Source organism: Kogia breviceps, chromosome 19 (assembly GCF_026419965.1).
Source record: "Kogia breviceps isolate mKogBre1 chromosome 19, mKogBre1 haplotype 1, whole genome shotgun sequence".
NCBI lineage: Eukaryota > Metazoa > Chordata > Mammalia > Artiodactyla > Physeteridae > Kogia > Kogia breviceps.
The window spans coordinates 10346909-10372728 of NC_081328.1; the positions used below are offsets into that span (position 1 = coordinate 10346909).

At 43.7% G+C, this 25820-nt stretch overlaps 2 protein-coding genes across 2 annotated transcripts in view; both read right to left on the bottom strand.

Moving 5' to 3' along the window:
* Positions 1–25815, bottom strand: part of KIAA0753 (KIAA0753 ortholog) — a 44230-nt gene extending 18415 nt beyond the window's left edge. The window contains exons 1-12 of the mRNA XM_067022262.1: positions 24899–25815; positions 21424–21586; positions 19792–20416; positions 17734–17840; positions 15643–15705; positions 15020–15235; positions 12560–12770; positions 5376–5611; positions 3865–4031; positions 1650–1769; positions 496–585; positions 161–250 (exon numbers count right to left, since the gene is read on the bottom strand). Of these exons, the coding sequence (XP_066878363.1) occupies positions 161–250; positions 496–585; positions 1650–1769; positions 3865–4031; positions 5376–5611; positions 12560–12770; positions 15020–15235; positions 15643–15705; positions 17734–17840; positions 19792–20416; positions 21424–21519 (2021 nt within the window). The 5' untranslated portion in view covers positions 21520–21586; positions 24899–25815. The remainder of the gene's footprint in view (positions 1–160; positions 251–495; positions 586–1649; positions 1770–3864; positions 4032–5375; positions 5612–12559; positions 12771–15019; positions 15236–15642; positions 15706–17733; positions 17841–19791; positions 20417–21423; positions 21587–24898) is intronic.
* Positions 23166–24880, bottom strand: LOC131746275 (elastin). Its single transcript, XM_059047472.2, has one exon. It carries the CDS (start codon positions 24732–24734, stop codon positions 23166–23168), a length of 1569 nt encoding a protein of 522 aa, XP_058903455.2. The 5' UTR covers positions 24735–24880.
* Positions 25816–25820: the final 5 nt, after the last annotated feature.

Consider the following 25820-nt stretch of genomic DNA (forward strand, 5'->3'; position numbering starts at 1 on the left):
GTTGTGGCTCGCAGGCTCTAGAGCACAGGCTCAGTAGTTGTGGCGCACAGGCTTAGTTGCTCCGCAGCACGGGGGATCTTCCCGGACCAGGGTTCGAACCCGTGTCCCCTGCATTGGCAGGCGGATTCTTAACCACTGTGCCACCAGGGAAGTCCCATACCTCAGTTTTTGAAGTCTATCCATTTCTTCAGTTTTGAATACATTCAATTCCTTTGTTCTTCTGGAAGTTTCAGCATCAAGGCAACTGAGCCTACAGGATGGTATCAGAGTCACCCCAACTCTCCTCAAACCAGCCAGGACTCCCTGGGGCTCCAGTCTGGGCTCCACTGTTGGCTTCTTAGGTGACTTCAAAGTACTTTAAGCAAGCAGATGGTCAATAAACGTGAGAAGTGTGACTACACCACTAAACAATCTCAACTTGTTGTGAAAATGACTAGATGATGTAGAACAGCCCTGCTGCTTTGGTTTTTCTCTTCCTCAGAAACACACAGTTGCCTCTGTTTTTGCATTTTGTCCATTGCTTCGGCTTTTAATTCTTCTAATTCCTTTAATCTTTTGAAAGTTTCGGCATCAAGCCAAGTGAGTCTAGTAGACAGTACAAAAGACTCAGACCAACTCTGCCTTGACCTGCAGGTATCATTACCACATAAAGAGACCAGGAGTCAGGGTCCCCCAGAGCACCAACCCTGGCTCCATTAAAGACACAGGAGGCAACGCAGCCTCTGGGCCAGTAAAGCTCTCCATGTAACATTTCATGTAAAAAGACATTCACCCGCAAGAGCACTCCTACTAAGTGTGCAGAGAAAAAATACCCACGAATATTCTCGAGAAAACTAGCCATTGCTGCAATTAGGACTTCTTGCTCAGCTGTAAAACAAAGCTGTTCCTGTATCTTACAGCTCAGACACAGAAATGGGCTCCCAGGAGAGCCCGAAAGGCAGAGTGCAAAGTCAAATAAAAACAGAAAGGAAAAGCTAACTAGGAACAACCTTATTTTATGTGTTAGGGGTTGATGCTTTCAGCTTAGGTTACCTGAATAGTATCAAATTATCTAATGGTCCACTTTCGCTTTGGCTTCCCCATAATTGCAAGAACAATTCCAGCCAAATGAATGCAGAGCAACCTGTTTTCACTGCTCTCTTGTCATGGAATGGCCTCACCTCATCACCTCCTATTTAAAGCCTATTCTTTAAGTCCTAATTGATTTTCCATCTCCCTCCACAAAGCCCAGATCTCTGCAGAGGTGTCCTGTCCCCCTTCTGAACTCTCTCAGCTCTTAACTCTTCAGTTCTCAGGGGACATACCATGTTCTATCTTAAATTATAGTCAGTGATACGTCCTCTCTCCTGACTACAAATAAGCAGCGGCTGGGATTCTGTCCTTTTTGCCCCCCTTTTTAAAAGTCTCCAGAGAGCTCACAACTGTACCATATACAAAACAAGCATTGGCAGACAACTGACACATATGAAGTAGACAAAGAATAACAAAGGGGTTCACTGTCTGAGCTGCATAATTTGACAGAAAAGTTTAGTAATTTCCAGTTTAAATAGCCAACTTTATACATGGGAAAGAGAAGAGTTCGCTTTAGAATCCTTGTGAAAGGGAGGGGTCCTTTACTTTTCAAAGACTTGACGAACGCCAGGACAAACCTCACTGCTTCAGGCTCAACAGCGCCTCTCAACGGACTTTCCTCTTGAGCATCCTCTTGCTGGAGAGACTGGTTTTTGGCGGCATCTTTGGGGCTAGATTTCACCTTTAGCCAGGCAGCACTGCAAAAAAATGGAAAACTATGCCTTTGTAATCATTCACTCCACATCCAATGACTCGTAAAAGGTGCCAGCTCAGAGAAGACAAGAGCGTTAAATTAATGGTGATCTACAGGATGGGGCTCTGAATTGGAAACTGAATGTAAAGCAGAGTGAGATCCTCCAGGGTTCAGGCTCAGTGTCAAAGGAGAGAAGTCCTCCTTTGCTTCATAGAAGCAATCACTCTTTTAAATGAAAAAACAACTGTCAATTACAGAATAATGGGTGAACCTCAACAAAACCCTGTTTTAATATATAGATTTGGGTCAATAACTGCATTCCATGTTACATAGCAACTTTGTGCCTTTATAAGGCCTAATACAGCACTTTGAGCCTGTAAGCCTTATGCCCTCTCCTCCCCCACTGACCACACATACACTCCAGAAGACAGTCCACTGTATATTTGGTTTGCAATATAAACTCCAACCAACTGCTGTTTTTATGAGCTTACAACTGAATTCACATCTTTATACTAACACATATATAAAAATACAGATTTTTTTTTTTTTTTTGGCCACATTGGGTGGCATGCGAGATCCTAGTTTCCCAACCAGGGATTGAACCCATGCCCCCTGCAGTGGAAGCACAGAGTCCTAACGACTGGACTGCCAGGGAATTCCCCCAAAACACAAAATTTAGAGCAGAGAAATAAAGGCAAAAAAGCACATACACTGTGAAATCAGAAGACCTGATTTTAGTCCCAGCTCTGCTATATAAGCAAGACATTAGATTCACTGGACACTGTTTCTTCAGCTTTAAAGTGAGAGTCGAGGAATAAGCGTAACCACCCATTCACAATCATTCAGAGTCTTCGGGGACTCCATCCCACCAGGCTTCTCACCGTGTCCCCTGCCCGCCTCTTAAAAGCTGAACCCTTCAAGTCACCTATCTTCTCACTTGTTCTCCTCCCCCCATTACTAATTTTGGCTGCCTTCCTTTTACTGTCCTACCTCCTGGCCCAGCCCTTTCCATTGTGCTTTTGAGAACCACTGTCCCACAGTATACAAGCTCCCCTTCACTTTTAATTATATATATATATATATATATATATATATATATTCTATACACTTATTTATTTTTGGCTACGTTGGGTCCTTGTTGCCGCGCACGGGCTTTCTCTAGTTGTAGCGAGTGGGGGCTGCTCTTCGTTGTGGTGCGCGGGCTTCTCGTTGAGGTGGCTTCTCTTGTTGCAGAGCGTGGCCTCTAGGCGTGCAGGCTTCAGTAGTTGTGGCACGTGGGCTCAGTAGTTGTGGCTCGCGGGCTCTAGAGTTCAGGCTTCAGTAGTTGTGGCGCACAGGCTTACTTGCTCCGCGGCATGTGGGATCTTCCCTGACCACGGCTCGAACCCATGTCCCTCACATTGGCAGGTGGATTCTTAACCACTGCGCCACTAGGGAAGTCCTCCCCTTCACTTTTAACCAATTCCCCAAAGACTACTTCCACCTAACTGGACTCTGCTGCCCCTGAAGGACAATGCCTTCTCCTCAGCTCCGTGGAATGGCGGGTCCTCATTCTCCATGTTCTATGAGTGAGGGTGACAAGGCAGTGATGTCAGCATCATCCTAACTGTCCCCTGTGGTCAGGACAGCGTCTATGAGATTTGCATGGTTTCATAATTCATATTGTCTTGACTTGGAATAGGAATTATTTTTAAATATTCATTCATTCAGCAAAGATTTACTAGACGTCTACTAAGATTTACTACATCAGGCAGTGTACATTCAGATATGAAGAAGGCACAGTTCCTGGCCTCAGGTAACTAGGATCCACTGGGTGAAGAGACAAGTGAAGGGCAGCCCACGATCCTCCATACGGTGCACATGTCCACAGGGTATTGGGGTGGCCCGTGAGAGTTACTCTACCCACAGCCAGGTAGGAAAGAGGAACCAATAGGCTTCTAGCAAAAAATGTCTCACGTATATATTACTCATCCAAGTAAGCTTTTCTCCTTAATGGGAACTAAGGATGCTGCTTTATTTGCTCTAAGGAGTAGGTCACCTTTGATCTGCGGAGGAAAATAAAGTCACATGCCCAACTGGCTCCATGAATTTTTACATACCATTTAGGAGATGCCAGCGGGGATGTGGGGTTTGGAGGTATCCAAGGAGCCCTATGGTCCATCACAGGCTGCTGCTTCATTTTTAACCTGGAGGAGACTGTTGTCCGTTGCAACCTGCTTTTGCTGTAAGATTGGGGTGGTCTACTTTTTTCAGCTTTGTGGAGTCCCTGCAAGAGATTAACTGTGAATTACAAAGCCAAACGGATATCAAAGAAACTGGCTGTAACCTCTGGCTTACTGAAGCTTCAAACGGCCCTATGAGGTTCACACACCCATTCAGCAAAAATCTAAGTGAAAAGCACTGTAGCAGAAATTTGGGGAGGGTACAAATTACACTGAAACAACCTTGGTTGTGGGGAAAGGGGTGGAGGCGTAACACTGGAATCCCTGGCTTGGCCGTCTTTATATATATATATATATATATATATATATATATATATATATACATATATATATATATATGTGTGTGTGTGTATTTATATATTTATATATATTTATAAATTTATTATATATATATATTTTAAAATAATTCTTCCCAACTAAACAAAAGATGTAAATTGTAAAACATTCTTGGTTAAAATACATCTCTGAGTCTTAGGCTTCCCATCTGTAAAACAGTAGCTAATGTCTTCACGAATTTCTAGAAGATTGAAAGGGCTAATGGAGGAGGAATATGACAATGAAGGCAGAAAGGCATACGCCACCTAAATAGAATGACTACTGTAAAACGCTGTCGAGGATAAGGCTGCCTCGGAGAAGAGCACCAGGCTGAGTTTATACAGGCTGAATCCTGATTTCCCAATGACCCCCCTTGAGAGTTTGTTTGAAAAGGAATAAAGACGATCTTAATACATGATCTATCAGTAACAGGTGATAATTGCCAATATCCTTTTTCTGGGGTCACCTGACAATATGCAGGTTTGCTACATAAGCCTCTGGACAACCCATCAAATGGGAGAACTACGTTAAGGGTATTTAGACTAGGAGGCGGTCTTGTGGCCAGTTCTCCACTGGTAGGGCCTTAAGTTAAATTTTAGATAGAAGCTTAAAATATAATGTACTTTCAAGCCAGCTGGCTCCCAAAGCCATATTTGAAAGTACTCACCCTAAGATGCCTTTCAATATCAAATATTTATTGATATTTATCTTTAGCAGGAAATCTTAATCCCTTCGAATTTCACACCTCCAAATCAGAAGCAGAGAAAACCTGAATTTTAAAATAGGCTACCCAGTGAAGACCCTGGTATCAAAACAGTTAGGCTCTTATTAAACCAGGACAAGAAAGAATGCCCTGCGCTTAGTAACAGTATTAAAACTTGTTGTTTTTTGTTAAAAAATAAAAACGACCTGGAGCTAAGCTAAGCCAGCTTAGTTTAGATAGTTGGACTGAAGGGCTCTGGCATTCAAATGCCTGAGAACTCAAATCCTAGCTCCTCGGCTGACCAGCCTGTGTGACCTTGGACAATGTCAGATTAATGCAAATGGGCCAGAAGAAAGGAGTGATTTCATACTTGCTCGAGTCTTGCGGGTGCCAGAGTACCTTTCTTCCTAAAGGGTGGCACATTCTCAGTCACAAGCTTCTTTTTCCCTGCTCTTGTTTTTGCCAGGGCTAATGCCTCTTCTTTGAAGTTCGCATTTTGGTCTACAATAGGTGGAGCTTCTTCCGGAAGGATATCCGCATCTAATACATCAAGCTTGTTTTCCAACCTCTGGGTCATTGGAAGCTCTATATCAGGTTGATACTTATCTACATGGAGATTTCAGAAGGACAAATTGAGGGAAATGCTGTTCAAATCAAGTGAGAGTGATTATCTAGAGACAGATAAGCTCACAATACCCTGTTAAAACCTGAGGTGTTTTGCTGTCAAGGTTGCTCCCAATCCTATGACTCCTACTGCAGTTCTACAAGCAGAAACCTAAGTGCCATGGCTGACTCCCTGAATCTCACCTCCCACATTTACTTATTCGCTGGGTCCCTCAGATCCTAATTCTTAAATATGTCTTGTCCTTCCTTCCCTTCTGCCACTACCCAAGGTCAGGCTTGCAATATCCTGTGACTGTAACAATAGCATCTTTTAACTGACCCCTTCTTTATCTTCAATCACACCTTCTCCTGGCTACCAGAATTATTTTTTTCAATGTAAATATTTAAATATCACTTCTCAAAACCTTCAATGGCTCCTCATTTGATACAGAATAAAGTCTGAACTCCATACGTGACATACTGCCTGCAGTGGGAAAGAAAGTAAAACTCTCTTTATTTGAAGGTGAGGTATTTCCTACATAGAAAAAAAAACCCAAGAGAATCTACAGATAAGCAATTACAACGAAGAATAGAGTTCAGCAAGGTTTCTGGATAAAAGAAGAAAAATATACAAAAGTCAATATCATTCCCACACATCAAAATAACTAATTAGAGAAAACATAAGAGAAAAAATACCCCCATTAACATTAGCAACTAAGCTGTAAGGCACTAAGGAAGAAACCTAATGAGAGATGTACAAGACTTTTACAGAAAAAATTCAAAGGTATTTTAAAGGACATGAAAGAAAATCTGGATTAATTGTATTCATGAATGAAAAAATACTGTAAAGCTGTCCATTCTCCCCAAAGTGATCTACAATTTCAAATGCAAGTTCAATTAAAACCCCAACAGATTTTTTTTGTGGATCTAAACAGGTTAATGCTAAAATTCTTATGAAGTGTAAACTCCCAAGATAGCCCAAATAATTCTGAAGAACAAACAAGGGGAATGGGGCAGGGGTGGGAGTCTTATTTCCCCAGAGATAAAGCGTCCATGAGAAAGCTGTAATGATTCAGGCAGTGTGGGAGTGCTACAGGAACAGACAGAAACCAAGGAAGCAGGATGGATATGACAAAGGCAGTGTGACAAATTAGTGACTATGAACTGGACTGTTCAATAAATCGTGCTGAAATGATTAGTATCCACAGGTAAGAAAATAAAAATTTAAGTGTTCAGCGTGAGGAGCCTTGCCTCAAACTTACATCCTAAATGGAATAAAGACCTAAGTGTGAAAGGAAAACTTCAAAGATTTTAGCAGAAAATATAGGAGAATATGATTATGACATCAGGGCAGAAAAGGCTTTCTTAAAGTCAAATATAATGTTAACGTAGTTAAACTTAATTACATGAAACTACAACTTCCTTCTGACAAAAAAGACACCATAAAGTCACAGACAAGCCAGAGTCTGGAAGTACATCTCTGTAATGCACATAACTAACATAGACTTAATATACAGAACGTATAAAGAACGCCTATGAATCTATAAGAAAAACAAACAATCCAATAGAGAAATAGGCAAAGGATAGAAAACGACAATTGAGAGAGAAAATCTGAACCGTCAATAAAAACATGAAAAGATGATCATCAGTAATCGGAAAAACTGAAATTAAGACAATGAGGTACCACTTCACATCCATCAGATTCGGGGGAAATTTTTAATGTGACAATACCACGTGTAAACAAGGATGTAGAAAGACAAGTACTCTCACAAGCTACTAGTGCAGGAGTAAACTGGCACAGCTACTTGAAGACCCATACACACTGTCACCCAGCAGTTTCACTCCTGGGCACAGACTCAGCCTAAAGGAACCCTCACGCTTACATAGGAAGACATGAACACAGATATTCACTTCATCAGTGTTTGTAACAGCAAAAAAGTGGAAACGACCCAAATGTCCATCAATAAAAACTGAGAATAAACTATGGTATATTCATACAAGGGAAACCTATCCAGTGGTTAAATTAATAAATTAGAATTCATGTATAAATATGAACAAGTCTTACAAACATAAGTGGAGGGGAAAGCAAACTGCAAACGTTGCATTTGTAAGATATCACTGACATGAAACACATAGCATATGAAATAATACTTTCTAGTGTTTGTGGACAGAGACATAAGCAGCACAAGTATAAAAACAGGGCAGGTCCATATTATAATAACAAAAGTAACCTCTGGTGAGGGAGGGAGGGGTATAGAATGGGGAGAGAAATATAAAAGGCACTTCAGCTGTAGCTGTCATATTTTACTTCCAAAAAAAATTCTGAAGCAAATAAAACAAAAATGTTAAAGTTTGTTAAATCTGGCTAGTAGATATACAGGTATTTATTATTCTCATTCTTTTTCTATATGTTTTAAATATTTCATGATAAAAGGAAAACTACATTTAGACTACTTTAATCTGGCCAAAGTCCAGATTCTCCTTGCAACACTTTTTTAATCTGATACTTTTCAAGGTCGTGGAATTGACGCAGCAAGGATACATAAATTGGAAGGAAAGACTGCTTAGACTAAATCCTCAGTCTAAAACTTATTTATTAATCCCCAAGTTTACATATAGCAAGGCAACCCTGACCTCTAGGTCCTGATGCCTTTTCAGTTCTGGTTTGCATAAATCAACTGCAAATGTAGTACAAGTTCCAGGGGCAGCTGAGTCTGAGGACATTGCTGGTGATGGGGAGGGAACCAGCATCCTTACATCTGACAAGTTATACTAATGCAATCAACCACTGCAAGAACATTTCAGAAGCCACTAAAGAAACATGCCAGCCAACAATTACATAAATCACAAGATCAAATCAGGCTCACACATATATCCCAACTGAAAAGACGGGGTTTTCCACCCAAGTGGCTCCCTATGACTTTTAGGGGTGTGGGGGGGGCGTTGGGAAGAGGAGACCTTAGGAACTCAGAATGGAGGTATTAGGTAGAGTGAGATCTAAAACAGAAACAGAAACTGCAACTTTCTGAAATCGAGATTATAAAGACCCCAAAAATACCAATAAAATAAATAAAAATAAGAGGGCTACCATATCCTTCCCCACGAGCAACTGTGTTAAATTTGCAAAGTAGCTAACCATAATACCTCAATTTGTAATGATGATAACAACAGTGATTTTATGATCAGCCCTGACATCTGCACACTTTTTCAGTTTCTAAAAGCTACACAATTCACATTCACATTTGAGGCTCACCATGACACACAGAGCAGGTGTGGCAACGATTACTACGGTTTTTCAGATGAGGAAGGAACAGTTAAGTGCTTTACTCAAGGTCACAAGGTCAGCAAGCAGCAGAGTCACATCTTCTGACTCTCTCAGTCCAGGGCAAGGCCCATTCACTCTGCCCTGTCAGGAACTAAGAGGCTGTTCCACATAAACACATTTTCCAGATAGCTAAAGCTCACTTAATTCTTGATGAATTATCTAATTTGCTACTTACAACGACTAAGTCAGTTACATCAGATAAGGAACACAGGCATACCTGAGAGATCTTGCAGGTTTGGTTCCAGACCACCAAAATAGGGCAAATATCACAATAAAGCAAGTCACACAGATGTTTTGGTTTCCCAGTGCACATAAAAATTATGTTTACACGGGCTTCCCTGGTGGCGCAGTGGTTGAGAATCCGCCTGCCGATGCAGGGGACACGGGTTCGTGCCCCGGTCTGGGAAGATCCCACGTGCCGCGGAGCGGCTGGGCCCGTGAGCCATGGCCGCTGAGCCTGCGCGTCCGGAGCCTGTGCTCCGCAACGGGAGAGGCCACAGCAGTGAGAGGCCCGCGTACCAAAAAAAAAAAAAAAAAAAAAAGCAAGCTACATCTTATTTCTATGAGGATATTTACAACACAGGTAACTAAGAAAGGGTCCTATGTAGAATACTCCTACAAAGAACCTCTACAAATCAATAAAGAAAAGGAGAGAGAGAGAAAGGAAAAAAGGGAATAGAAAATGAGAGAGAGAGAGAGAGGGAGGGAGGATTGGTCAAGAGACTTGAACTGGCACTTCACAAAAGAAGACATGTAAATGGCCAATAAATATATGAAGACGTACTCACTATTAAACATCCAGAAAATGTAACTAAAACCACAATGACAGCTTTACACATCAGGTCACCAAAATTTTAAAAATTAATAACAAGGGTTGGCAAGGATGTGTGGCAACTGTTCTCATACGCGGTTGGTTGGAATATAAAAGGATAAAACTACTTTGAAAAAAAATCTTTATTACAGTTGAACAAATACATACCCAATGACCTAACAATTATACTCCTGGGAATAAACCCAACAGAAACACAGGCACACATGTACCAAGAGACATATATAAAAACAATCACAGTAGTTTCCCTTATCATCACCCCAAACTGGAAAGAGCCCAATGATTAAAACAACAGAATAAATAAATAAATGGCCATATATTTGTACAATGGAATATAGCAAAGAACATAAACAAATTACAGCTACACAAACAGAACAGATGAATCTCACAAAGTGTTAAGTGCAAGAAGCCAGTCACAAGAAAATACCAACTGTGTGAGTCTATTTTTTATAAAGTTCCAAATCAGGCAAAACCAAAGTACAGCATTGAACATCACAGTGATAGTTAATAGAGGGGAAGAAGCAGGGGAAGGAGGTTGGAAGAAGAGAGTCTGGGGGTTTCTTAGTGCTGGTAACGCTCCATTTCCCGACTTGGGTGGTGGTCCTACACAAACGTTTGTTTTCTGATAACTGAGCTGTAAGTGTAGAGCGCACTCTTCTATCCGTACGTTCCACTTCAATGAAAAGAAGGAAAACTAGTTTACTGGATTCATCCACACTCTGATATAAATGGCATATTTAAAAATTCAATATTAAAATCTGAAAACTATTTTAAAACACTATCAATGTATATATGTCAGTTTAAGAAGGAAAAAAAAGAGGAAAAGAAAATCTCTTGGCAAAACAGGAACTGAAGAAAATTTCCTCAACTTCATATGCAGATTTGCCAAAAATCAATAGTCAGCATCACATATGAAAAAGCTTTCCCTTTAAACTGGTAAGAGGGCAGGCACGCAAGGGGAGTTGATGTCCACCATTACAGCTATTATTCAATATTACCCTGAATTAAAATACATTCAATAAAGCAGAAAGAGGAAAAAAGAAAGGTATAAAAGGTATAAAAATTGCAAAGAGAGAGGCAAAACTTAAGTGAGCTCATCTATCTGGAAAAATACATAAAAATTAACAAAATCTCATATTTCATCAAATCTGAAGTATCAAGTATAAGACATACCATTATTTTATGTACCGATAGGAAATTTTAAAATATCGTCAAGTAATTGTAAGATATCATCAATTTAAGAATGCATCCCAATTTTAGAAATTAGAACCAATGAACCCATCCTTAGAACCAATGAAATACAGTATCATAACAAATTAAAGATTTCAGCAAGGTGTCAGATCTAAGGGCAATGTACAAATCCAACAGCTCTCCTATAAGTAGCAATAACCAATTTCAAAATGTAATTTTAAAAGCAGATCCCATTCACAATAAGCAATAAAAACTGGAAATAAACCTAACAAGAAATTTAGGAATTCCTATATATTCCTACGTCAGGGATGATCATATGCAGAAAGTTATAAAATTCAACTGAAGGGATGGAAAAGGGGCATGAATAAACTGATAGGATCATATTGTAAAGATGTCATTCCTCTCCCAATGAATTTATGAACTCAATGCAATACCAATCGAACCCCCAAGAGCATTTTTCATGGAACTTGACAAGCTCATTCTCAATTCCTCTGAAGATAAGCAATCACCATCAGCAAAATTTTGAAAAAGCACAACAACAAAGCGGAAAGAACTACCTCTTAAAATATTAAAATATGTAGGAAAGAATGATTTTGCCTACAAAATTAAAATTTTCTGGGAATTCCCTGGCAGTCCAGTGGTTAGGACTTGGTGCTTTCACTGCCAGGGTCCCAGGGTCAATCCCTGGTCAGAGAAGTAAGATCCCACAAGCCTCGTGGCACAGCTGAAAAAAGTAAATAAAATAAATAATAAAAATAAAATCTTCTGTGCCAGAAAAGATATAATAAACAAAATTCAAAAGTAAGTGTCTAAGAGAAAATATTTACAATACATGTAAACCAGAAAAGGATTAAGATCCAAAACATATAAAGAACTTCTATATACACATAAACAAAAGACAGAACCCAGTAGAGATGGCAAAGGATATGAACAGATAAATCACAGAAGAGGAAATAAACAAGGCTAAAGAACACAAGAAAGAAAAACCTTCCTGACTAGGAATCAGGGAAACATAATATAAAACAGTAAGTTACCATTTTCCACCAAGAGACTGGAAATTTTTTATATTTCACTATATAAAGTATTTGGCAAGCATATGGGGAAATACATACCGATGGTCACTGCTAAACAAAACAACTTGTCCATTTTCAAGGGCAAGTTGGCAGTATATGTTTAAATGTGCACACCACGTAAGCTTGCAACTCTGCTTACTGGAATAATGAGAATTTACTACCTATGTAAAAAAAGATCATATGTATCAACCAAACGTGTGTTTGTGTAGATATGATATATTTATCGTTAAAATGTAAATAAAGAAACTTAAAAAAAAAAGCAGGGTTCTAACTTCCAGCTCTGCAGGGATTTACTCTGGTTAGCCCAAACGCTATGATGCAGGAAAAGGGAATTTTACTTTCTCCACCCTCCTCTATGGAAAAATACTCCAGCCTCCAGCCTAAGGAAGCATTTTGGTTGCTATTCCTTTATCCTGGTTCAAGTGCACCTATTGTGGACTAGGCTTTAAATCCTGACCCAGGGGGGCAACTGTTACAGTCCAGACAATTTCAAAGAATAAAGTATCTTGTAATAAACACTTTAGGACACATACCAGCAAGAAGCTTCTTTGCCACTGAAGGTCCTCGTGCTTCCTGCGGAAATATCTCCTTTGCTACGAAGGGCCTCCTCTCACTCTTTGGTGATGTACTTCGCCATCTCTCTAAGGCCCTTTGGCTACCAATAGGAAATCTGCCCCGAATTTCACTGAAACATTTCTTTGCCTTTTTTGGTGACAGTGTCTTTTCCAGGAGGGATTCCAAAGCCTGCCATGAAACAGTTAATCATTCTCTTAGTTTATCTCACAAAAGTCTGACTTCTCAATTATAAAACTGAAAATGGGAACTCCAGAGAAACTCATTATTAAATGGCTATTTCTAATTGTTAATGAAACATCACTTAATTTTAAAACTTGGTTATTTAGGAATCCAATTAATAAAAGAATTCTGCATGTTCTTTTACATGTTTAGCTCACTAAAACCAATAGCAAAAAAATAAAGAATATGACCACTCTTAAAGGCATCCAAATTCTAAAATTAAGGATTCCTATTTTAAAAACTAACCATAGTCTTCAGAATATAATCCTATACGCTATATAAGCATTTTAATTCTCAATGAAAACCTCATAAACTTAAGTTTATGTGTGCCCTTTAAGTGGGCACACAGACTGTATTTAATGTACATCTTCATAAACTAAAGGGAACTTAGCATGTCCAGTGGCTCTGGTCACTCATCTACCACAATGGGGGAGATCTGTGCCCCTCCACCCCTTCTAAGAGAGGCATGTCCTCTAACAAGTACCCACTCATCACCAGGCAGCAAGGGCCCAGTCTCCCTCCAGTCAGTACAAGTTAAGGACAACTGAACACAGCCAGGGACATTTAGTTCAGATGACAGTAAGGCAATAAGAAAATAATAAGCTATGGGTTGGTGTAGTACACATCAACAAGAAAGAATAAATTTCTTGTGCTATTGAATATTTTCAAATGTAGAGGAGACAAACATTACATTTAAGAAACATTATGGGGCTTCCCTGGTGGCGCAGTGGTTGAGAATCCGCCTGCTAATGCAGGGGACACGGGTTCGAGCCCTGGTCTGGGAGGATCCCACATGCCACGGAGCAACTAGGCCCGTGAGCCACAACTACTGAGCCTGTGCGTCTGGAGCCTGTGCCCTGCAACAGGAGAGGCCGCGATAGTGAGAGACCCGCGCACCGCGATGAAGAGTGGCCCCTGCTTGCCACAACTAGAGAACGCCCTCGCACAGAAACAAAGACCCAATACAGCAAAAATAAATAAATAAACTAATAAACTCCTACCCCCAACATATAAAAGAAAAAAAAAAAAGAAACATTATGTTAAGGCACTCCTGCTCAAAATTTGGGAAAGGGACTATATCTCTTGATATCCTTTCTAGGATTAGCAAAATATGTCTTCTAAATGAAATCATCTGGCTAATAAATATTTCTTACAGATACGTTTAAAAAGCACCATATAACTTGATATGCTACCTAAAGGTCTCCATTTGACAATAACATTCCTGATAGGAAGTTCTATACACATGAATGTAACCAATGTAGATCACACACATATCTGCTGGATAATGAAACTGTAAAGGTAGAAGGGGACTTAAAGACCACCAAGGGCTAGTTAATGGTAGAATCGGTCTGTCACTTGGTCTCGAATTCTTCCCACTACAGCATCCTTCCTCTACAGCCAACAGCTTACTGTGTCACACTAACCGAAAGGCCATCCTTTTATTTGTGGATGAAAATGTGTGGCACAGTGGAAGTAACAGTGGCATGGGAGTCAGAAAACAGGCATTGGATTTCCAGCCGTCAAGAGAAGGAACTGTGTCATGTCTCTGACCTTTGTTTTTTAATCTGTAAAATAACAGCAATAAAACATATTGCAAATCACAGCAACGCAGTAAGGATGAAATGACAGCACTCTACAAACTTCAAAGAACTATAAAGATTTAAGGACACAGTGTTTTTGCTGTCTTTGTCACCAATAAAACTAAAAACACTATCCATTCCTGACTAGTACATACTGGTTGTGATTTCCAGAAGTCTCTTGCCATAGCACGAGACTTTAGACTCCACTTCCATATATTTTTGTGTTTCTTTTTTTCAAAAATCTATCTAGATTGCACACTGATATTCTAATCTAAGCACTAATCTAAACAGTGCTTTACTGTTTTCCTTTTGTATGCTAATAAGTTCTTTTGGTCACGGTATGGAACATTCTGTTTATTTACTGGACCTGGTTAAGAGTTGTTATATGTTCTAGACTCAAGTCACCAATTCTCAAAGCAGTGAAATACAATATAGACTAGACTGTAAAAACAAAATTAAAATGAAGTGCTTCCTCTGCCCTCTGAAAAGCTGGAATTTACTAGGTACCAGCTTTGTCCTGTATTCTCCACAAATCTCAATGAAATTAGGCAATGGTAAACGTTACTTCCCTGCTTAGAAACAATGCACTTTAAACACAAATCGGAGTCAATTTCATACCTCAGTTTGTTGCAGGATATCCAGCACCACATCAGGGACGGAAGAGCTGGCCTCCAGCTTGGCAGAACAGAGTGAAAGCTGGCGGATGAGGCTGCCCAGCTCCTTGCACCAGGTAGGAACTGGGTGCTCCACCCAGTCAGTAAACTGAGTAACAAACATCTGTAAGGCCCGAATGGCTCCTCGATGGGCAGCTGCCAGCCTGGACACTGCCCATGACTGGCAATAAATGAGATGCGAGAGTGGTTTCAATACTCACAACTTCTAAACATTAACCCAACCCTTACGAACATTTATAGCCAATCTTCTTTCTATGTAAGAACAACTTCTACTGTAAAAACTTTTTCATAGTAAAGGGAATTGTAAAGCTTAAAGGTTTTCTAATGACAAAGTCTTCTCCCTTGTATGCTCAGTTTCTTATACCAGGAGCAACAACAAAAATCTATTTCCAGAACCTGTTTCTTGGAAGGTGAGCCCAAATTCAGAATATGTAAGATGCTCACTCCCTAATAGGTTTCTACAAGCACTGAAAACAAGATTAGTGCAGAGAACCCACACATAATACTAACAAAACACTGGAAATGTAGTTTATAAGTAGTATTAATCATAATTAAATTGCATCATACCTTCTTAGTGTGTTTAATTTTATGTGGACTCAATTTATCCAATTCTTCCTGGATTTCTTTAACCTGTTTTGTAAAGGGGGGAGAAATGAAAGCTTTGTACCTTTCCACTGATCCAAGGATACATTTTCTCTTGTCCAAATATAACCATTATTATTATTTTTTAAAAATAAATTTATTTATTTATTTTTTGGCTGCATTGGGTCTTCGCTGCTGCGTGCGGGCTTTCTCTAGCTGCGGCGAACTGGGGCTACTCTGCGTTGCAGTGCGCGGGCTTCTCATTGCAGTGGCTTCTCTTGTTGCGGAGCACAGGCTCTAGGTCCACGGGGTTCAGTAGTTGTGGCTCGTGGGCTCAGTAGTTGTGGCTCGCGGGCTCTAGAGCGCAGGCTCAGTAGTTGTGGCACACAGGCCTAGTTGCTCTGAGGCATGTGGGATCTTCCCGGACCAGGGCTCGAACCCGTGTCCCCTGCATTGGCAGACGGATTCTTAACCACTGCACCACCAGGGAAGTCCCAAATATAACCCTTATTAATTCAAGTCACTTGAAAATGAAACAAGGCTCTTCGTTCATGTACCCCCAAAGTAGCTATTGGTTTCCAGTTCAAGATGGTGACTAGAGCACAGGGTTCACCTTCCATCCCTTGGTCCCCAATGTAAGAGGAATTTGACATGAAGGAGTGAAGGTGAAGGTGACTCTGGAAAGGTAGAAGGGCCAGAACAGGATGTCTTCTGTGCCGTGGCTAAAGAATTCAGCTTCCACCCTCTAAGTAACAGCAAGCCAATCAAACCTTTTAAGCACAGCTCTGATTCGTGTTTCAGAACAATCTTTATGGCAGCAGCGCAGAGTAAAAAACAAAATGAACCCAACAAGAATACAGACCAAAATCTAACTCAGGCATTATCTTATAAACGAAAAAGTCCAGTTTGGGGTTCAGCAATAAGGCTAACACGTGAGCTAAGTGGCCAGAAATGAGTTCAAGGTTTACTAATGAGTAAGGCGTTAAAGTTAAAACAAACATTTAAAAATTCTATCCACAATGTAAAAAATGTAAATGCCTGCTTATCGGCCACTCAACCTGTCCTGAAAGACACTTAACACATTCTTCACTCTTTACTATTTAGTAAAGACAATTAAACTATTTACTATCTACTAAGCTTCCAGTACACAATGAACATGAGACAGATGGGAAACTAACAAGGTCCCTATCCTCTAAGACTGTAAGGTGCCTTACTTGGGACCATGGGTTTCAGGGTAACTGATCCACTTAAATTTATCTGCAAAAATATGGGCCGTATAAGCATTTTTTTCTGGGGAAAGGACACATAGCTTTTAGTAGAGTCTCAAGAGTCTATGACCCCAAAAAGTAAAGAAAAAAACAAAAACAAAAAATCCCCCAGTATTTAAAGAGTCTGGCCAGGGACTTCCCTGGTGGCGTGGTGGTTAAGAACCCGCCTGCCAGTGCAGGGGACACGGGTTCGATCCCTGGCCCGGGAAGATCCCACATGCCTCGGAGCAACTAGGCCCATGCGCCACAACTACTGAGCCCGCACACCACAACTAGTGAAGCCCATGTGCCTAGAGCCAGCACTCTGCGAGAAGCCACTGCAATGAGAAGCCCGCGCACCGCAACGAAGAGAAGCCCGCACTCACCACGACTAGAGAAAGCCTGCGCACAGCAACGAAGACCCAACACAGCCAAAAATTTTTAAAAAGTAAATAAATAAAACAAATAAATTTATTTTTTAAAAAAGAGAAGGCACTGCAATGAGAAGCCCGCACACCGCAACAAAGAGTAGCCCCTGCTTGCAACAACTAGAGTAAGCCTGTGCGCAGCTACGAAGACCCAAGGCAGCCAAAAATAAATTTAAAAATTTTTTTAAAAAGACAAAAATAAAGAGTTTGGCCATATACACATAATACACAGACACACATAAAGGCAGAGGACGAGAAGCAGAATTATTTCTCCACGTGTTCAGGAAATTGGGCCTCACAAACACATCAGAATTCATGTAGGCTACCTGGTGCTGATATTTCTGAGACAAAAGGAAAACAGGAATTCCCTGAGAAGGTCCCCAGTCCCTGAGCCTCCGCACCTGCTGCTGGAGGACGTAGAGCATTCGGGCAGAACGGACGGCCCGCTCCTGCCTCCTGACACGGATTCTCCGCTCTTCATCTGGATCCAAAGCTTCTTCCGTGCGATCTGAAAATATTTTCCCCCCAAAAGTGGATTTATAAACCACACGTTAAAAACGAAAACTTCAATTACTCAAAGAGATAATGAGGTTGACAATCTCTAGTTTTATTACGGAAAAAAATGAAGCTGTCATAACCAAAAATTTCAGTTTTCATCAGCCAAAAGACTAGGAACCAGCAAGTGGGCCTGTGTCCTGATTCAGAGATGGAAGAGACATGAAGACAAACGAGATCAAGCTCCCCTCCAGGCAGGAATTCCCTGAACCAAATCCCACTGGACAGCCTATGCCACAGTTATGCATCTCTCACTATTTTAAAATTCTTTCTATTGAACCCAAATCTATAATGCTTTCTATTTTTTTTTAAAATTAAATTTCTTGGTCACGTCACATGGCACGCAGGATCTTAGTTCCCCGACCAGGGATGGAACCCATGCCCCCTGCAGTGGAAGTGCAGGGTCTTAACCACTGGACCGCCAGGGAAGTCCCGTGCTTTGCACTCTCTTATCTTGAACCCAGATGGGAAGTCCTTTCTCCGACATAGTTAGACACCAAGGGCTGAAATTATTTGCGTGTCCAAAGTCGTCGTTTATTTGTCAGGAAGCACACCCTCGTACACACCGCTGCTCCACATTTTCAAAAGATTCATTCAAAGAAACTGTTTCTGGAAGACCGCCTGAGCAGCTCAGCTCTAAAGGTCCCCTGTGTGAGGCCCCATCACCAGAGCAGCGGGCCTCGTGGCTTTGCTGCCCTGGTGGCACGGTTTCTACCAAACTACGCTGTGGGGTCGTGCCGCAGACCGCCGCTGGGCGATGTCAGGAGAAACGAGCCACAACACTGCTGCTATTCTGATGTAGGAATGTTTTCGAATCGTTCGTACTACACCACATACTCTTTATGAAGACCCACCAGAGAAATTTTTTTCCAGCCTCAATACGTGGTATAATATTTTTCCTCATACAACTGCTTTTTTCTTTGTAAATTCTGCAATTGATCACATTTTCCTGGTGAGCTGTGAGGAAGCTCAGAAACAAATCTGTAACCCATTCCTAATAAATCTTATTTTGCCTTTCCTTATTTTTTCCTGTGCCAAAATATCCTCATTTCCACATTTTTGTTCTATTTCATTCAATCTGTTTCTGTAAGGCACCTTAAATTCCTTATGTAACATGCACACACGCACATATGCATGCATTACGTGACTTTACCGTGCAAAAGATCATTATAGACTATGTGTTATCTGAGCACAGTAGCTCCTTCTGAGGTTGACTCCCTGTTCCTTGCAGTCTGAAAGCTAGGCTTGATCCCCCTACTTGTTAGCTACGGTAGCCCCCAATTTTCCATGTGCAATCAATCTTCCACTCCCAGGGAAATGCGAGGGCATAGGGAACCCTGAAAAACTGTGGAGAACAGCATATGAGGATTATACACCTTCCTTTCTACCCTGCGCTCAGATATTTTACACGTATATCCCTAACTCCCCATCACTGCTGGGTACTCCTCTGAACATTGCCTAAGTTAGAACTGGCTTTACCTACAATATACAGGTATTATCTTCTTTTCTGAACAAATTAAAAATAATTTTTCCAGAAGGACTTCTGGACACAGAAGCAAAACATTACAGGATAACGTGCACTCGGGGGCTGGCAGACCTGAGCCTCAGACAACAGGTACCGCAACTACTAGGCGGGGCCCTCAGTCAGTCGACTTACCAAGTACAGCCTAAGGAAGAGGGGCTCTTTCAGGTGCCTCTGCTGCAAAGAGGGGCTAGCGCAGGGCAAACTCGTCAGAACAAAAGACACTGGTCAAACTCAAAGTCCACCTGTCTTGTCATGAGTGCTCACTCTAGTGACAGAAGGAGACAATGGAATGCGACAGGGGGTGGGGGTCCCGAAGAATGTATTTGGACTGTACCCTCTCACAGCATCTTTTCGAAGTCAAGAGTCCAATTTTTCTCACCTTTTTTAGTTAATTCTTCAATTTTATGGATACAACTGCTCAATTCTTTCTGGAGTCGCTGAACTTCCAGCAGGCTTTTGCGTCCGCATAGGCTTTTGTGGTCACCTATCCTGGCGTGTGGCTGAAGTCCTGGATCACGAGTGGGTGGCGAATCTGGCATGGTGAGGTCTGACTGTCCTGGATGAGATGTGTACAGGTATACCTTGGCACCTGAGCTGGAAATTTCTACTTTCGATGGCTGGTGGCTGCCATGACAGACTTCCCGACTCTTTGATTCCTTCCTTTCCACTCTGTGGTCAGATATTTTATGGTTAGGGTGTCCATATTTCTGAAAGATTTGGGGCTGACTTCTGAGATGGTGTTCTTTTATATGTTCTTCAAGTTGTCTTCGTTTTACATCTCTTTTGGCTAGATGGACGGCATAGCTAAGTCTCTCTTCTGATATGACAGAAAATGAAACAGAACTGCTTAGGTCAGGACCGTCTCTAAAACCTGAATCTCTACAATGGTATGACTCATTGTATGAGTGCTTCAGTTTTTCAATTCTAATTCCATGTGGGCAAGAATATCGGATTGCCAAGTTGCTTGAATGTGTAGGAACATTCCTATTAAACTGCAGCTGGTTCTTTAAAAAAACAATAAAAGTAAGCACACATTAGAAAAATAACATAGTGCATAGTTCATATATATCTATAATCAAGTTTCTAACATTTCACCCACACGATTATTAGTGCTAAGAAGTATTTTCCTGTTGTACTGATAGAATCAGCTACTCTCACACACTCCTGAATTAACCACACACCCCTGGTTCTATCCTACAATCACCCAGTCCCCAGTATTATACTTCTGGTTTACTAGTAGCAGACTAGAATCCTCCTCAGAAAGTCAACTCAGGAAGCTTCAAACAGAACCAGTAAGTTCCTCAACTCCCCAGTGATGGACTTCTGTCCTGTATCAAAATGTCAGTTTCCAGCCAGTGATCAGTACAATTCATTATGAGTGTTCCTGAAAACGGCTCCACAGATGCACCACACAGAACCTAAGCCACTGACAATACTCCTCCTGAGATTTTTCATCTGGTGGCTAGACCACATCCCTTATCCTACACCTAAATGCATCTTGCTTGCTCTAAACAGTCCACTTCACCTTCTTATGCAGGTTTAAGTCTTTGTTAGTTATAATCATGAGAGACACAGGTTTTGTTTTTCACCTAACAAGCATAGGCATGTTTCCACACTCCCCCAGTTTTCATTATTTTTCACAGCTGCATTTTCCAAAATCCAATGAACGGCCTTTTCATGCTTAACCTAACTATAACCTTATTATTAAACATTTAGATTGTTTCAGCTTTTCCACTAATAGAAATATGACTTCAATTAATATTCCCTGTTTGTTGTATGTTTGAAGATTTGCACAAATTACAGTGCTGGGGGAAAAGACATTTTGGGGACAACTGGGTGAAGCTGAATAAAGACTGGTCATTAGATAATACTAGGGAATTATTTTTTGCCCATTTTCTTAGGTGTGATAACGGTTAAATCTAAAAGGTGATTTAAAATGTGTTCATTGCCCTTTTCTTTGTCTGAAATGTTTCATAACAAAACTCTGAAGAGAAAAATAAAACGAAACTACCTGGGTCTGAAGTTTCCTGGGGTCACTCCTCCCATCCAGTTGGACACTAGATGCTAGATGAACACAGGTTGAGGCTGGTCTGCCTGATCCCATCATGTCAGAAAGTGTAGTACAATAGTGAAAGCTCAGTCATCAGCCAACAGTTCTCTCCTAAAATCACTGCCTAAGATAAAAGAAAGTATTTTCAGACCAACTGTATTCAAACAAAAGGAAAGAATAAGTAAAACACAATGCCATGCTCATATCACAATATTCTAGCAGTCCCCAGCCACCTCATACTACAGAGTGAATGCTTAAGGACAGGTATATGATAGTTTCTTCCACTTACTAAAGCAACTACACTTTTGAAATTCTACCTTCCAAGCGAATAGGGGAACACTAGCTTAATGACTATCTCTTGAGCCCTTTTCATTCCAAATTTCACATCTCAAAGGTCGCCGATAAGACGTTATTCCAAAAACAGAGCTCTGCTATGGTAAACAAGCACTTTCCCTCAAGGAAGTTTTATGGATATACAGCCTACATTAATAAATCCTAACTACTAACCAAAAAGCAGTATGCTTCACTCTTCTAAGTAGCTCAAGAGGACATAACTCTGAATGACTCTAAGTAAACCTGTGGCATCGGAGTACATAGACTGATGCCAGGAACTGCCATTAACTAGCTGAATGACCTCTGTACATCTTCAATTTCCCCCAAACTCCCCCCACCCTATATTCACATACAGTGTCTAACAGATGAGAGCGTTTCGTGAACTACACACGCATCAGTGCCTCTCCCTATTCTGAATGCCTCCTTATAGACACTACTGCCCCTGCACTCACACACTTGCTCATGTCGTTATTTACCTATTTCACAGGTATCTGTCTCATCTTCCCAGCTAGACAAGGTTCCTGGAGGGTTAGGGCCTTGTCTTGCTCTTCTCTGAGATTCCCCACAACAGTGCTTTGAGCATAGTGGACAATTTAACTCAACATTTGTCAAATTAAGCAGATTTTCCATAAACTGACTAGTGTTAACTGCATGGGAGAGCTTGTCCTCTCAAAGAATCCCATAGGAACTCAACTGGGAAATTCAGGTTTTTTAAAAAGATCCCTAATTTAAGCTTTTGAATAAACTCAAGGATTGTAGACTGGATTTGCTTAAAGACTGACACATCTGTAGAAATATAAAGATTCCTTATTTCTAAGGCTGTAGAGACATGATCAAAAGCGAAGATGGGAGGAGGCAGCCGAGTGAGGCAATCCCAACTGGCTTGACATCACCACAGTCCAGGGGCCAGAGCCGCAGAATGCAGGAGCCTGCAGAATTGGGGCCTGGGCATCCGCGGCGTGTACGTGGTCAGTACTTTTCCCCTGGATGCCAAAGGCCTAACAGTCCGTTCTCCAACAGGAAGAAACTAGGTGAGCCCCACAGTTCCAGGATACCTCGAGTGATGCTACACACACACACAAGCACATACACACACACAAAGTCCAGGGACACCCACCCCGAACCGTTCCCTTATACAAAGTCCTGGGACACCCCTCTCCTTGCAACCTGTCCCTTTCCCATTGTGCCAGGAAACCTCCCAATGTGTTATCCCATATACGGTGAGGCATCTCCAAGAAGTATCTCTCTCCCCCATCCTGAGACACCCTTACGGCCTGTGCCTTCATCCATAGCCCAGGACAAATCTCCCCCCAACCTGTTCCCTCCCAAAGAGCCCCAGGGTCCCCCAACCTGTTCCCTATATATATATACTACTGGAATGCACCCCTCAATCTGTCCTCCCCCTCACAATTTTCTCCCAAATTGTTCCCCCTCCCTCTGATTCTAGACCCTCCTGCAGCCTGTCTCCTCCCACCCTGCTGTGCATGATCTCTCAAGTGGCCAATGCCTGTCTCCTCCCTTGAGACCGGGGGCACTTCCTCGGCTTCATTCACCCCCCCAGCCGTGCCTGTCCTGGACACCCCTGGCACGTTCTCAGAGTCCAGTTCTTCCCCCGCAGACCTTGGGCAGCTCCATAACCTGGTCCCATGCCCACAGCTGTAGGACACCACCCCCGGCAGCCCCAGGACACTTCTACCTCCTGTCTCCCGCCCCGGAGCCCCGAGGCCCTCTGCGGATGGCCTCCTCCCCGCCGTGAGGCTGGAGACAGCCGCACTGGGTTCTTCTCCTGCAGACCCAGTCACCCACACTGCGGCAGGCTGGTGCCCCGCCGTGGGAACTCCTACAGCTGCAAGCACCCCCAAAGACAGAGGTACCCTCACAGCCCCAGGGACAGCTCCGTCAGCTCTCCTTCTCCATAGGCCTGCGACGCCTTCAGAGTCAGTCTCCCCATCCCCAGGTCCTGAAGCCCTGGCAGCAGCAGGCACCTCAGCCGCCTGTCTCCTTCCCCATACCCCTGAGCCACCCCTAGAGCTGGCATCACCCACCAGTGGCCCAGAGGCCCCAGCAGCTGTGGACACCCCTGCGGTCAGAGGTACTCCTGCCGTCTGTCCCCTCCCTGGCAAGCGTGAGAAACCCCCAGGGCCAGTCTCCACCCCCAGGGGACCAGGTACCCGAGGAGCCGTGGGCACCTCAGCAGCCACAGGAAGCCTAGCACTCTGTCTCCTTCCCCATGATCCCGGGGAAGCCTCACAACCAGTATCCTCTCCACCAGACCACAGCTCCTGGGGAGCCATAGGTACCCCTGAAGCCAAGGGTATCCTGGCAGTACGAACCTCTCCCCACAGGTTCAAGTCATCCCTGGAGCCGCCTTCCGGACACACAGAGCCAGACACCCACACAGCGGCAGGCACCCTGGCAGGTACGCTTCCAGACCCAGACATAAACATAGCTGTGGGCGCCCCTGCCGGGGCACTCCTGTGCTTGGACACACCTGTTGCCTCTGGCGACCCCCCTGCCTCAGACAGCCCCTGCGCTGCCTGCTCCCTCCCCCGCAGACCTGGAGCAGCCCCGGCCTGTCTTCTCATGCAGAGACATGAGGCAGCCCCACAGCCAGCCTCCTGATCCACAGACCCGGGTCCCCCTAAAGCTGCAGGCACCGGAGCCTCTTGCCCCCCCAGAGCCCGCCTCCTTTCCCACAGGCTCAAGACATTCCCACCGCAGGTCTCCTCCCCGACAGCCCCCGGCACTGCAACAGCCGGTGGCACCCCCGGAGCCTGTTGCCTAGCCCACAGGCCTGGGACACCACCGCCGCTGGTCCGTTCTCCCACAGCTCCCGCTACCACCGGGGCCTGGGACACCCTCCCAGGCTGCTCCGTTCCCCACAGACCCAGGAGACTCCCACAGCCTGTCTCTGGCCCCAGAGCCCTAGGTACTCCCATAGCCTGTCCTATGTCCCACAGGCCTGGAGTGCCCCCAGGACCTGCCTCCTGCCCATCAGGACCAGACACCTCTGCAGGCTGTGCAGCTTCCCAGGACCCGGAGTCGCCCCCAGAGCCTGTCTCCACCCACACAGCCTGCCCCCTCTCCCTGAACCCTGGCTCACCCTGACATCTCGTTCCCGCTTCAGTTGCACAAGGCACCCCTATGGGCTGTCCGGTGCCCCACAGGCCAGGGAGATGCCCGGCATCTGTCTCCTCCACGGCCTGTCTCCTCCGCCACGCGGCTGGGGCACTCACAGAGGGAGTTTCCTCCCACGCAGCTCTGGGCACCCCTGCAGTCCGCCCCCTTCCCCCTAAGCCTGGGGTATCCCCACAGACAGTAGCCTGCGCTGCCTGCTCCCTCCCCCGCAGACCTGGAGCAGCCCCGCGGCCTGGCTCTCCCTCCACAGCTCTGGGTACCTCTACAGCCTCAGGCCATCCCACAGTGGCCCCGGGAACACCCCCAGTCGGCCCTTTTCCCCAAGAGCCCGGGGCAACGCCATAGCCTATCCCCTCCACGAGCCCAGGCACCGCCATGGCTTGTCTTCTCCCCCGCGGGTGTGGGACAATCCCAGAACTTGCGTCCAGAGTCCCAGGCCCAGCCACAGGTGGCATCCTCACAGCCTGGCCCTGCCCACACGAACCTGAGGCCCTCTCACAGCCTGCCCCTAGGTCCGGAGCTATGGCTACTCCTGCGGCCCGGGGGGCTGTCCTGGCCTGTCCTTTCACCCATGGTCCGGTGAGACCACCACGGCTGGTCTCTACCCACGAAGCCCGGCCAGGAACCCCCCTTTCAACCGGCCCTTCTCCTGCAAACACGGGATGGAGCTCGACTCTGCTTCCTTCCCCACATCCTGAAGCTGCCCTCATAGCCTGCACCTTCAACCACAGTTCCAGAATGCTCTCATGCCCCGTAGATCCCGGACGACCTTTTCTCTCACAGCCTCTGGGGCTCCTATGAGCCGTCTCCTCCTCCTCCCCAGTGCCAGTCACCCACACAGAGCCGACAGACCCCACCACCTCGGGTTCCCCCACTGCCCCGTTCAC

Coding starts and splice junctions, on each gene's coding strand:
- LOC131746275 (XM_059047472.2), bottom strand. CDS start 24,734: ATGGGAGTACCTAGGGCTCTGGGGCCAGAGACAGGCTGTGGGAGTCTC.